This window comes from Erpetoichthys calabaricus, chromosome 18 (assembly GCF_900747795.2).
Source record: "Erpetoichthys calabaricus chromosome 18, fErpCal1.3, whole genome shotgun sequence".
In the NCBI taxonomy this organism is placed as follows: domain Eukaryota; kingdom Metazoa; phylum Chordata; class Cladistia; order Polypteriformes; family Polypteridae; genus Erpetoichthys; species Erpetoichthys calabaricus.
The window spans coordinates 16,640,124-16,654,168 of record NC_041411.2 but is presented as its reverse complement, the minus strand read 5'-3'; the positions used below and the strand labels follow the sequence as shown (position 1 = coordinate 16,654,168).

General features: G+C 35.4%; 1 protein-coding gene across 3 annotated transcripts in view; it reads right to left on the bottom strand.

Moving 5' to 3' along the window:
- pole (polymerase (DNA directed), epsilon) overlaps positions 1-14,045 on the bottom strand; it is a 36,602-nt gene that overhangs the window by 12,937 nt on the left and 9,620 nt on the right. For 2 of the 3 annotated variants that reach the window (XM_051921308.1, XM_051921307.1), the window contains 24 exons: positions 13,548-13,702; positions 13,168-13,312; positions 12,826-12,906; positions 12,304-12,411; positions 11,393-11,503; positions 10,951-11,036; positions 10,460-10,579; positions 10,217-10,349; positions 9,978-10,091; positions 9,565-9,777; positions 9,062-9,169; positions 8,626-8,754; positions 8,086-8,188; positions 7,638-7,784; positions 5,181-5,326; positions 4,872-5,020; positions 4,686-4,778; positions 3,634-3,778; positions 2,948-3,105; positions 1,623-1,818; positions 1,242-1,456; positions 1,001-1,103; positions 825-905; positions 287-409 (listed from right to left, as the gene is read on the bottom strand). In XM_051921308.1, coding sequence (XP_051777268.1) covers positions 287-409; positions 825-905; positions 1,001-1,103; positions 1,242-1,456; positions 1,623-1,818; positions 2,948-3,105; positions 3,634-3,778; positions 4,686-4,778; positions 4,872-5,020; positions 5,181-5,326; positions 7,638-7,784; positions 8,086-8,188; positions 8,626-8,754; positions 9,062-9,169; positions 9,565-9,777; positions 9,978-10,091; positions 10,217-10,349; positions 10,460-10,579; positions 10,951-11,036; positions 11,393-11,503; positions 12,304-12,411; positions 12,826-12,906; positions 13,168-13,312; positions 13,548-13,702 — 3,162 coding nt within the window. The remainder of the gene's footprint in view (positions 1-286; positions 410-824; positions 906-1,000; positions 1,104-1,241; positions 1,457-1,622; positions 1,819-2,947; positions 3,106-3,633; positions 3,779-4,685; positions 4,779-4,871; positions 5,021-5,180; positions 5,327-7,637; positions 7,785-8,085; positions 8,189-8,625; positions 8,755-9,061; positions 9,170-9,564; positions 9,778-9,977; positions 10,092-10,216; positions 10,350-10,459; positions 10,580-10,950; positions 11,037-11,392; positions 11,504-12,303; positions 12,412-12,825; positions 12,907-13,167; positions 13,313-13,547; positions 13,703-14,045) is intronic. The other variant, XM_051921306.1, reaches the window with a different exon arrangement.

Sequence of the window (14,045 nt, the reverse complement as noted above, 5' to 3'; positions counted from 1 at the left end):
ACAAGTCTGCCATAAAAACAACATTTCATAAAACTAATGATCATATGGCAGACACATAGTTAACATACTCTGGAACACAATCCATCCACCTTTCATCTCATCACAACTGCTGTCTTTTGCATTCATTTGATTTATTTGCGCCTAAGAATTTCACAGCTTTAGATATTATAACATCCCCATAGTAAAACAAACAGTTCATAATGTAGAATCTTTAATGGTAACAATGTTAACACACTATAGTACACATATTCTGTATGAATGCATATACATAAGTAATGTAGCACACCTGTCTTCTTCCATCACTGATAAACAGTTCACTGATTTTCTTCTGTTTATAGATATCATTCTTTTCCAAGAGCTTTTTATGAAGCCAGTCAGGATGTCTGACTCTTGGAACAGGGTTTTTCACCTAAGGAAAAATTAAAAATGTCAATACTTATCAGGCAAAAATACACTTCTATTGCACACTCAAAAGAATATTCTTATTGACTTTATATATCCAAGCAACTGTAATGCTTGTGTTATCACAGCAAATAGCACGATTCCAGTTTCTTCAAGCCATATACAGTATAGTTAACAGACCATAAAGCTGTTCATGAAACTATTAACAAAAATTGTAACTGTGAAACAGACAAAAATAAAATTCAAAATTGAATAGAAGGCCCAGCTGAGTTGAAGCTATCATGTTAAAAGTCATGTCAATTTGATGAAAACTGGCTTTACATAAGTGGGACAAAAATAAGGAGCACTTTAAATGTCCCAATTACTTCCTTTAGTGGCTCCTGAAGAGTAAAAAATAAACATGGGCTTTGCTTTTCAAGTACCTGTTGTAGGGCCGCAGGAATGGTTATAATTTTTTGGATGGCACTACTCAGTCTCTCTATATAGTAATTCCAATCCAAGATCTGTAAAGAGATGAAATGTAACATAAAAACAGTTATCATCCAAGACATTCTAATTCATTTACAGAGACAGAGAGAGAGTGTGGAAGACACCTTACCATGCGTATGTCAAAATCTTGCAAGGCAGGAGTCTTCAGCCACTTGCGCAAAAAGTGCTTACGGACGCTGGTTTCAGCCTGGAAAATGGCAAGTGGAATTGCTCTAGAAATAAACAGACTTGTGAAGTCATGAAAAATACCAAAGGGCAATTTATTTTAGGTGCACGTTTTAGCTGGGCACAAAAATAGTTATTGTAGAATAGGTTACAACTATAACATTCAGAAATAGTGCACAGTCTACCTTTCTGTGACAGGGGACCCCTCTGGCTTGCGGGAGATAACATAGCGACAACTCAGCCCTGCATCCTTCACCATTTGGTCACCCAAGAATTCCGCCAGCCGCTTGGCTGTGCTTATTGATGTGGATTTCTGGTCACCATAGTCTTCAAGGCGACGTGACATGGATCGGTTTTCGGAGATTAACTCAAACAATTCAGAGTCTGGCATGTTGGCAGCCTGATGGGAAATACAAAGCAGTCAAAGACCCAAGTGAGAGATGCAAAGCTGAAATGTTTATCGTTTACCTTTTTACAACTATCATTGCTTTTACTTGACTTAATGAAGACTCTGTTCAACAAAATACCACTTTATAAAGACATTACCTAATATGTCCTTATCTCACCTTACTATACAGCACATCCAGCCAGTAATCTGCTACCTTAGCCACAGAGGCATAGACTTCCTCGAGTGTGGTACCCTTGAGAAAGGCTTCAAAAACAGAAGACTGAAAGATCTTTATGAGCTGCAGCTCCCCCCTGCGTTTTACTTCAAATCCTTTCAGCTCAGCCAGTGAACCATCCTCATTAAACACTGCATACCTATAGGAGTTCAAAATGGATGGTTTATCACTGATATACTGTAAAAATGAAAAATAAAATAAATGAAAATGCTATTTCAGAATATGAGTGCCTACCTGATTTCCATTTATTTTATTTTTAGTGTATTTTAAAATATAGAACATAATAGATAATTTCTAAAGGTAACCATTAAAAAGTCCAGAATTCAAACTCTGGGATGTATGAGCTTTTTATGACAGACATTCGATATTTCAATAGAATTCTAAGGAGATCCCTATTCAGTGACAGCATCAGAATTTAGTGATTTATAACATGATATAATTAATGTAATCTGTACATTAATAACAGCAAAACACAAATTCGTATGTAATGCTGAACAGAAAACATCATAAAATATCTGCTGTGAAGCAGTGGCAAAATCAATCCATGACCACAGAAAAGAATTAGCGCAAGAGAGAAATATGGTAACTCATGGTTGGCATACAATTCAGCTTCAGCTTGAATTCTTCATTTTATGGAGGACAAACCGTACTGAATGTACTGAGAATACTGAAAATGCCGATGTACTAAAGTGAAGCCTATGTAAGTTGGCCACAGAAAAGTAGAAAATAATTGAAGTTTAATAAGAGCTATGATTGTAATGAAACACAGGAGAAAACTTTTTTCCCTTTTTGCCTTTAATTCTTTGTGTTTAAGAGCTTTTTTTCTGAATTTTTGTCATGTTTCCTTTTTAAATTTTCACTAAACTTCTGTTAGGTGTTTGACTCATGCTGGATCCTGCCTTGCCAACTCAGTAGCTGGTCGACTTTGGGAACCTAGAAAAGACGCAGTTACACGTTCCTTTAAATGGACTTAACACTATATGGGACACAGATTAACTGGAGAGTTTAGAATAGATTAAAAAAAAACTACTTAACTAATGAATGAAGAAATGAGTGATGGTGATGTTCAGAGGGATACCAACAATACTATATAGCACATGCATATACACTACAGTGCAGTATAAAAAACAGAAAGAAAAAAGGAGCCACTTACTAGGGTGGAACATATCAACATGCCACACTTACAGCCAAGCCACAAAAACAAAACAGAACACTGTAACTGAGAATTCACTGCACAAAAACTACCAGGTAGTCTACACACATCGCACCTCTTTTTCAGTTTTTTCCCCTCTTCTTTGGAGGCAGGTAGGATCATGGCCAGGTATGGCCCATCAACCTCAAAGAAAATGCTATTTTCTGAGCGTGTCTCATAGGTTAATGTGGCTGGGTCTACAAGTTCCTGATATTGATGATTAGTAAATCCCTCCTACAAAAGACCAAAATAAAAAGAGAGCTATTTTTCAAACATCTTTCTTTTTCCTGAAACCAAAATGCTATATTAAAATACTAACTGCATATATAAATTACAACTTTTTGATTTAGTTTTCTGCAACTGTATGGCTTAGGTTGTGTTGTAATAGCAAGAGGGTTTCAGAAGGATTAACAACAAATTTTAATTAATACCCATGTTAAAGAAACACTCCATAAGGATTTTTATGAATTTTACAATACTCCTTTTTAAATTATCAAACCCAAAATGAGTAAAGCTATATATAAGGGACCTGAAAATGTAAATTTGCTGTTTCAAACTCTTTAATTCCACTGATACATAATTTGCCCAGTTCCTTAAATGATTCAGCAGGACCTGGAGACCACTGAATAACTTCATCGTACAATATGGGAATTTAGTTTTTGAATCCTTTAACTTTTTTTTGTGCCGTCTAGTAAATAGTTTAACAAAATAAATGGGTGCCTCATAACATTCTATTTTTGTAAAAAATTAAAGTCAGTCCACCTTGACTAAGATGTTGAGCATAGCTCCTGGATATGAGATTGTCACTTTTGGCTTCTTCTCATTAGTTGATTTAACCACAAAGTTTTCTGGAAAGGTGTTTGGAAGGACACACCAGATACCATCTGTATCAAGCTCCAAGGGTCTCCTGTAAGTTAGAGATTATCGTATTATAACTATTTACTGGATGAGAACTTTGCATCAAAATATTATGATGCAATGAACCAAGGGGACGAATAAACAGAAAAATCCTTGCATCTATGTTAAAGTGTGTGACACAAATCTCTACTTCCGGTTAGAACTATGTTGACTGGTCGCAAACAGGTACAGATAATGAAATGTTAGCTATATGCAATGATGGTTTATTTAGCTTCCACGATTTACAATGGGGTCTTCTTGAAAATTATGCCCATAAATCATACGCTTCTATAAACAATTTTATAACTCATTGAAGAGTCACGGTAGAATAAAACATAAAAAGGAGAGAAATTAGTTTGTTTTTTTAAACTCCTTTCTTACATTGCATGATCATGAAACTAACAAAAAACGCCATCTATGCTTGCCATCCTAAGACCAACAGTGGCCATGTACATACTGCACATATGACAAAAAAATTGTGTCTAGCCATAAAAACTAGATGGCATCAGATGCATTTAAAATTCTAACATTTATCAGGAGTGAGAAATAAAGGCCACTGGGAAGGTACAGATTGGCAACTATTTTAATATTTGGTGAATCACTCAGAAGTATTTCTATTCAAGTTCAGAGCTGTAAAAGGAAGGAGACTTAAATAAATGCCAGAATGGGAAGAAAAGACCTGTACAAGTCCTAAATGCTTAGCTTGTCTAAAAAGATGTTGCAAGGGCAAACTCTATAACATCAAAAGCTGATGTGTTAGCCAATTTAAGTTACATGACACTTTGATTAATTAACTGTGCTACTTACATTTTCAATACATTCTAACATCCACAGAGTTACACAGAGCCATTTACAAAAGGGGCTACTATTTTATACCCATTAAACATTAGTAGATCCTGGCAACATATATTACTCACCCAATCTGCTCAATCAATTCCCTAGCTTGGGTAATGATGTTAGCCCCAGTGAAACACACAATGCCAGCCATTTCCATGGAATACCAACGTGCCCTGTAATTGAAGGATATAATAATTATGTCAGGTAAAATCAGAATTCTTCCACTAACCAAAAGGATCATTCACTAATTAACATTTATTTCATACCCTTTACGCATAACATAGCCATAGAATGAGTTGAGGATGCACTTGTGAGCAAGCTGCAGTGACTCATAGAGTATCTCCATGTTTTTACAACGCTTCACCTCAGCAGCATCTCCACTTTCTTGTGCTGCAGACAGCTTCTTTTTCCATACCTGTTAAAAGTAAAAATGACTGTGAAAGTACTCTTATTCCAGTCTTGTTCATTTTTGCTGATTCGTGAATTATTAAATGTTAAATTCTCATCTTTTATGTGGCTTCTTTGCATTTGCACATGAGTATTAAAAAATAATTCATTGGTACACTTGATTTTACCTTGTGCAGGCCTTTGAAATCATAACGTCTGTCTCTGAAGGCCCGAACAGTGTCCACATAGAAGGAGTTCTCCCGTTGGCAGATGGTGGTAACTCGCTCCTCCACACGTGTGCTGTGAACCTTCTTGTAGGCCTTTCGGCAATAATCTAGGAGGTTTCAGGAACAAAATGTACACACCATATAGGTTTAATGAGAAGGTAATGATGCAGTAGGCAGTAAGCAAGTGGTTATACTTAGTAAAGCAAAATTAGTAGAGTTGAATCCATAGTTTACGCATATGCCTTATTGGTGAAAATAAACACCACCGGAACCACAAAAACATTTTACTACCCAAGGAGATGCCACTATTCGTGTAAAGTTGTTTTAATGAATAAAGGAAAAAACCTCTAGCAAAGAAGTGTTAAAATAAGAGGAGAGGACACAAGCTTTGGTGTACAAGAGTTAAGGCAAGAAAAATCCCAAGCTTGAAACTTTGAACCAGGGGTTATAACAAAAACTGCAATAACTGAAATAACATGAAAATGAATTTGTGCAAAATTAGCAATGTTAAAAAAAGATTAAAACAACATACTTCAGATTATTTCCTTTGTGTCACACACTGAACAGATCCACTGAGCATGCTTTCCTTTTACTATGAGAATGTAATATTTAACTAGTGCAATAAATGAAAAGAAAATTACAACATTTTTATGTTAACCAAACCTGTAAACAATGAGCAGCTTTAAAGCACTTTCTTTTCTCTTCATGACAATGCAACTTAAAGAATTGCAACACAGATTGACAGAGACTAATCAAAGTAACAGCTGCTCTAAATTCTCAATCCTGAAACTGCATTTAGTCCTATTATATAACTTTACAAATCAGTAAGTGTTTAAGTTACTACGAATGACATGACCTGCTGCGCAATTAAACTGTACTGTACTTGGAGAGATGTGATACACTCCTAATGTGTTTGATTTGTGTTTTATTTTCATTGAAATGTGCAATATACAGTATATGTTTAACTGTTTGTTGTGTGGACCAAGTAGCATGTATCAGATGCCCTACTCACATACCACTGGCAAGGATACTAGTACAGGACTAGTAAATAGGTTTTGAAAGCAAAAAAACAACAACACTTTGTTGCTAGTTAACATTGATGTTGCTGCTTTCATAAAATGGTGTAATATACTAGTGAATATAATTCTAAATCTAAATAACACATACAGCAGGAATTCAGAGTGCTGCTGGAAAACATTACTCTCTGGGTCCATAAAGTGCTATGTGTAATCACAGTAAAACGTTCAGCTGGAAAGAGTTTTCCTTTTCAGTCAAACTGAAAATAACTAAACATCTTAAAAGTATAAACTGTGGAAAATGTAAGAATATCATACATTTTAATACTACTTCCTGCCAAAGAAGAAAATGAGACATTTGTTATATACCTCAACATTTAAGTAGGAGAGAAGACTACTCAGGTAGCATATTATGTTTGCAGCAAACTGTTATTTCCCTTTAAGTATGCCTTACAAAAACTGCTTAAAATTATAGCTGGGCCCAAGTAAGCTGATGAAACAATTTTTTATTATGCGACACAAAGGTTTTATAAAAGGGTACATTATTAAATTTTAGAAAACTGAAATACAATGCTGTAAATTTTCCCTACAACTCTGCTTATGATGATAATAAGGCTGAAGACACAATAGCAAAAATACAAAGGTTACCTATTGAGAGAATAAGAGGGCAAGTGAACAGAGTGCCGATTCAGGCCAATTACACACATCGTTCATGAGTATTATTTATTGGACATCCTATAAATATGTGGATCTCATTACCATGCTGCTATTATGGATGCCATCTTTTATTAATTTTTTTGGCCATCATTTTCAGACATCCTTCTGGGGGTTTTCTAACCCAAGGAATTCAAATTTTGCATTTTACTATCAGAGACTTTTCAGAAAACTTTAATACTGTTTCAGCCACTATTATGTTTTAGCTGTGAAGAAGCCATTTTGGGATGTCTTGCTGAAACAATGTATATCCCATGGTAGACCAGGAGCGTGCCATGCGTGGCATCATCAATCTGACCATATACAGATCACCAAGTGCATTCCTGGACTATCCGAGACTGAATAAAAACAGTGTTACTTGCGACTCCCATTACTTGTTAACGTCACAATTCTGCAGAGTTACTGGTGGACATTTGTTAGTTGGGAACATTTCTGTTTTTTGACACACCAATTGCTAAATAAACTTCTAAGAGTGGTTACTTCAGAAAGAGTTGGAAAATAACAAGAATATTACCAAATGTATTACAGTCAATGGAGCGTTTCCTTGTAATGAAATGAATTTGAAATGATTTTCAGTTTGCCTATAATATTTTCTGTTCAAACAGCAGCTTGCTGAAAGCAAAAGCTCATACATTAAAAACTCATACACAATAGGTAGAGGGGTTCGGGTCCTTCCACCTTTAATTACCTGCCAAGCGCTTCTTCTCATGTTTGGCCTGCTCCTCACGACTCAGTGTATGGAATGCTTGGGGTGGACCATTGGGAAAGAGGGACGGGAACTTTTCAGACTCCAGCTGTTGCTGGATACGATGATATTCACTCCGACTGGCTGGCACTATTGCAGGCGATAAATAAAATAAATAGGACTATAAAAGCACACAACTGCAGACTGATACCTACGATAATGATGACTTAAAGAATATACTAATGTCTATTGAAACCAGATATTAGACAGGGCACAAAAAAAAAAAAAAATTACTATTAGCAAATAAAAAATAAAACAAAAAAACTAGCTAGTTTTAAACCCATTATTACTTTGCAGGTAGGCCTTGCCACATATCATTCATGATAGAATGGGAAAGAAAAGCGGAAGGAAGGCTCAGTCCTTTAAAAGTGGGGGAAAAACAAAAACTTACTGAACTCTCCTCTCCACTGCCATGTCATTTTCCTCTGACAGTTAGCTCCTGGCTTATTGAAGTCACATGCAGCACAAGTAGCTTCATCCACCATAGCAGATGGCTAGAAAGATAGTTAATAATTTTTTCTAATTAGGGCAAAACAAACTCCTAACCTTTCATTCACTGCTTAGAAAATGTGCTAACATTATACTGTACTTTGTACTACAAACCATTTTATTACTACACAGTAATTACAATCAAAACCACTGGCATCAAAATGGAGCTCTCAAATATGCAATGGTTAAAACAATAAGAGGAACATGCTGTCTTCAATGACACTTTCTGCAGTCCTCTATATACCAAACAATTTTAAATAATATTATTGACAAGTATCACCTGTCTGCAACCATATTTAAGTTCATGTTCATTTAAAGTTTAACTAGGCATGAATGGCTGGATCCCAAGGATATAATTATGAACATATAAATTACAAGCACTGTACTGCATACCATCGGGCACACAGCATCATTTAGACCAGAAATTATATTTATTCCTCACCTGTAGTCGATTAGTGAGGATGATATTGGGATACATAGCTCCCACATCAAGATGGTAGATTAATGGGCATTCAATCCTGTTGGGCACCTCTTTCAGAGACATAAGTTTTTTCTTGATCTCACTGCACACCTGAAAAAACAAAACCCATTCATGAAAATAAAATCCTTTTTAGAAGTTGAAAGTTCAGTTATCTGATTAGTCTACCATATTAGATCTCTTAGCAATTAACAGATAATCACTTGCAGTTTAGTGTAAATACAAAATATGAAAAACACACATAGAGAAAACAATATTTACCAAACTTTAACTAAAATAAGTTCCAGATGTACAAGTGGGAATTAAATGTTCCTAGTCTGTGCTGATTAGTGTTTCTTGGTATTTCACGGATAGAAGGCACAGAATGACATTGACAAAATCAATATAAGATAAAACATACTTCACTAAAGTTAGTGACTTGATCCAGAGGGATTGCCTCCTCTTCCTCAATGGCATGTCGCATGGTGAGTTCCACTCGTTGCAAGAGAAAGTCAAAGGCAGCAGGATTCTGAGAGGTGAAATCATCATCCATGAGACCTATTGCCTAAAACTGGGCTGAACACTGTAGGGTTGCAGTTATAAACCAATATGGTTGCTTACAGTGTGACCCAAAATAAAGCAGTCAACCTAAAATGAACCTGGAGTGGTGAATTTCTAAAAGACAACAACTATGTGTGTGTTAAAGGAGAAGTTAATATTTAATCCAAATTGTAAACTTATTGAAAATTCTATATTTAATAGATTCTAACAGAACTCAAAACATTTATCAAAATTTTAAGGCGCGGCTCCAGTTCTGCTTATCATAATAACATAAATTAATGCAACAGACACTGAATTAGCAATAGTATCCTCTTTCATTTAAAGGAAAGATTCAATGTCAAGAAAGCTTTTGTAAGCTCTTACCATTTTGAAACGACAAGGAATGTCGCTGCGGAAAACACCCGACTCTAGAGCTTCAACGTGGCCCCCCACATATGTTTCGGAGTCAAGGACATGTCCGTCATCAGTTAGCTTGTTAAAGACCTGCTCTTGCTTATTTGGAAACACAATGTTAGCATGGAAGGCTTGCACCATAAGCAAGGCTTCACATAATGTTCCTGAACCTTTCCGCAAGACCTAAAGGAATGGAATGGAATGGAATCTCATTCAGAAGACCTTTAAAATGAAAAACACCTTTGGGGAACAATATCATAAACACAGCAGAGACTAGGAAAGCAGTACATCAGAAAAAGAAAACAGAAAAAAATAAAGTCTTGTTCCAAGTGTAACCTCAAGAGGCAGTTATTACTACAAGCAAGAGATACAAGCACACTAACCTCATCAGGTTCCATGGGAATAATGGTGCATAGGGCAAATATAAAAGGATGCACATACTTCATGTACAAGTAGTAGGTTGCAACAGCATCTGATACAGAATATGTGGCAAGTGTCTGAGAATGGAAATGCACATTTAAGAAAGAAGAAATTCCAAAAAGTCTTCACAATCATAGAAGTGAAATCCTTGCCTTAATGAATCCTTATTTAGTCTATCAAATCTTGATTCCTTTACAATTACCTGGGGCTCCTCTGTAGCCATGCGGCACATTTCTTCAGGATCAAGTTCCACAGGGTCATAGCCTAGCTTAGCTTTTGCTGCTGCTTTCAGGTTGTGACTTCCAACTGGAAGGTAACTGTCACGCTTTACCCATCTATGACAGAAGATGGGAACAAATAGCGTATTTATTACTAAGGCTGTGAATTTGTGGTACACAGTTTATGAAGCACAACAAAGTCTAAATAGAAAATTATAATTTAGTACCTGAGGCAGTCCATATGGATCGCCTGGCTAGATTTGTATTCTCCTTGGCTGTCTTTCTGAAAGCCAATTTCACTGTACATGCTTAAACCATGGTGAGCAGCACGGGCCTCTACAAAGGGCCTGAAAGTGGAATAAGAAGTGACACTCAATGTGTACTGAATGATATCCAGTCACAATGAAAAAAAAATTTAGCATGGCAAAAAAAAAAAAAAAAAAAACACACAACACTGAAGCTACATAAACAGTATGCATATATGCACATACCAAAAGATTGACAGCTTAAATTAGTTGAACACATCATTTAGTTTGATAATTATTTGCACAAAACATACATGTTCTTAACCAAAAACTAATTTAAAGCAAGACACAGGACTATGTCAAGTAATCCCAAATGTAAATGTTTCAATTAAAAATTGGTTTTGAAATTGCCATGGTCATAATGATAAGTGCAAAGGCAAAACATGGTAAGAAAACAAAAAAAAAATGCTCACCAGTCAAAGAAGTCTCCATTGTATGTGACAAATACATTGGGCTTTGTCTCAATTACATGATCGAACCATCTCTGGATCAAACTGGCCTGAAAAAGGAGAGCGAGGGAAAAAAAACAAAAAAAACAAAAACAACCTCAGGATGATTTATCCAATTCTTTCAAATTATATGAAAAAACACACACACACACACACACGCACACATATGCACACCCACAGAGTGTACAGGTCACCCTGGTATGTCTAAAGCTAGTTAATAAAAACCAAACTGTGTCCATTACCAACAGTATTTTCATCGGAGAGTGAGCATTTCTTGATTTGCTATCTGGTATCTGTGTTTTTTTTTTTTTCCCTTTTTCTGAATTAGTATAGGTCTTTAGGTCAATAATGAACTCACAAATAAGTAGATGTGCACTTCCACCATCCAAAAAATATGAAAAAGTACCTCATCTGGTTCATTAAATACTGTAAAAGGACCCTCATATTCAGGCTTGGGTGTAAACTCAAAATCTTCTATGTCCTCAGATACAATCTCCCTATTTGTAATAAGATATCCCTGTAACATAAGAACACATTATAATCTGTAATTACAGTATGCTCAAAAAAGCGTGCTTGTCGTCAGATGTTCCTATTTAACTACTATTTATCATCATCTCTGTGGATGAGGTCTAAATCTTATTCTTATAAAATAAATTAACAATCAAAATTCTACTATAATAAATTAATTTTATTATAAATCCAAATGACTTATGATATCATCGCATGTTTTTAATAAAGGTAAATCTAACCTCAAATGATTTAATAACTGATTTGTCACCCACTAGATTACACTCACCACCTGAATAATAAAAACCCCAGGGCTGAATTAAAAACCAAAGAAGAGTCACAACTTGTCTCATAGATGCCTGAATTTAAGAATTCCCAGAATCTGAAGTTATTGTAGGTCAGATGCCATCAAGATGCTTATTTTCGACATCCTCAAACACATGGGAAAAATGAATACAACAGAATTCAATAACTTAATTAGTGAAACACATCAGACGACCTAAGTGATAACAGGCAAAAGAGTGGAAGGAACATCTAGTTATATCACTGTAGTATCAAGACTTTACTGACAAAAAAAGGTACAGAAGGCGGAATTGTCTCCTCTTATTTTTAACATTTACAGTATGTTCTTATTATAGGAAGAACAATCTAGAAGGTAAAGAAACCCACTTGCAACCAATAGGCTATTATTTTAGAATTGCACATAAGATAAAAACTAACTGAATATTTATTGTAATGGATAGAACATCTACGATAGAAATCATTACAAACATTGTGCCAAAATACTAATTAATTAGATACATCGCTAACCTGCCCATCAATCATGTAGGAGATCATCATTATCTGATCAGTTTCTGCATCTGGGAACTTCAGGGGCAGTTTTGTGGTCTCAATATCAAATGCCAGCACTACAGGATCCTAAATAAAAAGTGAAGGTAGAAATCATAACAACACTTGTCAGTATGCCTTTTATCTCCTAGTATGCAAGTGAGCTGTGTGAGGAAGCAAAAGTTTTGTAAAGATACAATGAAAAATACATGAGCAAATATGCATATTTTAAACAGAAGGCTTTCCAAATAAAATATAGTACCTTAGTGGTAGTAGATGCACACAGCAAAAAATATTAAAGGGGAAATTACAATTCAGTAAAATATCCAAGCACAAGAACTTCTAATTCTTCTGAAACACTGTACATATTTTAAGCAACTTATTTTATTTTGAGATGTTCACAATGAAACTAAAACAGAAGCAATACTCAAATTTTTTTTTTTATATATATTTCATATACGACGCTTAAAATTTACAGAACAGAAATTTTACAATTGTACTTACTGGTCGTTCAACAAGGTCATCTCTCCGTACAATTTCTGGGGGATAGGCACTGCCACGGTAGCGTACATTGTACCAATGGGCCTAAATATAGGTAGAAATGGGAGTTACACAAGAACCTAAAGTGACAGTCATGACTGTAGCAGTTTTTTTGTTGTTACCAAAGCAGCCCAACAAAAATACAAAATTGTAGGCCAGTCTCATGATTTTTTTCTACATGGAAATAGCATCATTTCAGCTCAGTCCAAGCATGCATGAAATATAGAAAAAAAATACTGACAAAGCTGCATGATGGTGCTAAATAAGTAAGATGCCCTTACATTGAATTTTTCTGGAAACACTTACAACATGAATTTTGAGATCAATTGAAACCCGAACGTGGTATGGCACATCATACTCCCTCATATCCACTATGTTATCCAGCTGGTCTGTAATTTTTTTAGATGTTCCCTCATCATCAGCTGCTGTCAAACTGTCACCTGACAGGGCACTATAACACAATTAAAAAATAACAGAATATTATGGGACTATAGTTACATAGTTGCAATAAAAACAATGGCTCAATTAGCACCCGAACATTCATTATACTGAAGTCTGTTTAATCCTTGGAGCTTTATACACATTATTCAGTTTCTCTAATCAGTCTTTTCATATCCAGAAATACTAAAAGCCAATAAAGTTTTTGACATTTTCAATTACCCTACAAAAAAAAGGAAGAAAAGTACCTGGACAGCATAGCTGTATATGCATCATTGGATTTCTCTTGCTCACGGTTTTTGCGCACAGCAGGTGAGATCTCACGTCTCACTTTGATGAGGTCATCAACTGTATTGAAGGACAACTTTATATAGTTTCGCTTCAGACCTACTAAGTGATTGGGCTACAGAGAAAAAAGAATGAATATTTCAGCCAATTAAAGTAGAGAGGGTGATTGTCAGCTTTTAACTGTCCACTAAAAAGTTAAACATGTTGGAATAAACTGAATGAATAAAATTGATCAAAATGTTAAATTATTACATTTCACTAAATGCAGGAAGGTATATAGAGATATCAAGAAAGGTGGTGGAAATGGAATTCAGGTGAAACGTAAAACAGTGCCAGGGTAGGCGGTATTTGGGAAACAGTCAAATGGACAATTTGCACAATAGTAATTTCTACAGTGCCAGGGTAGGCGGTATTTGGGAAACAGTCAAATGGACAATTTGCACAATAGTAATTTCCTT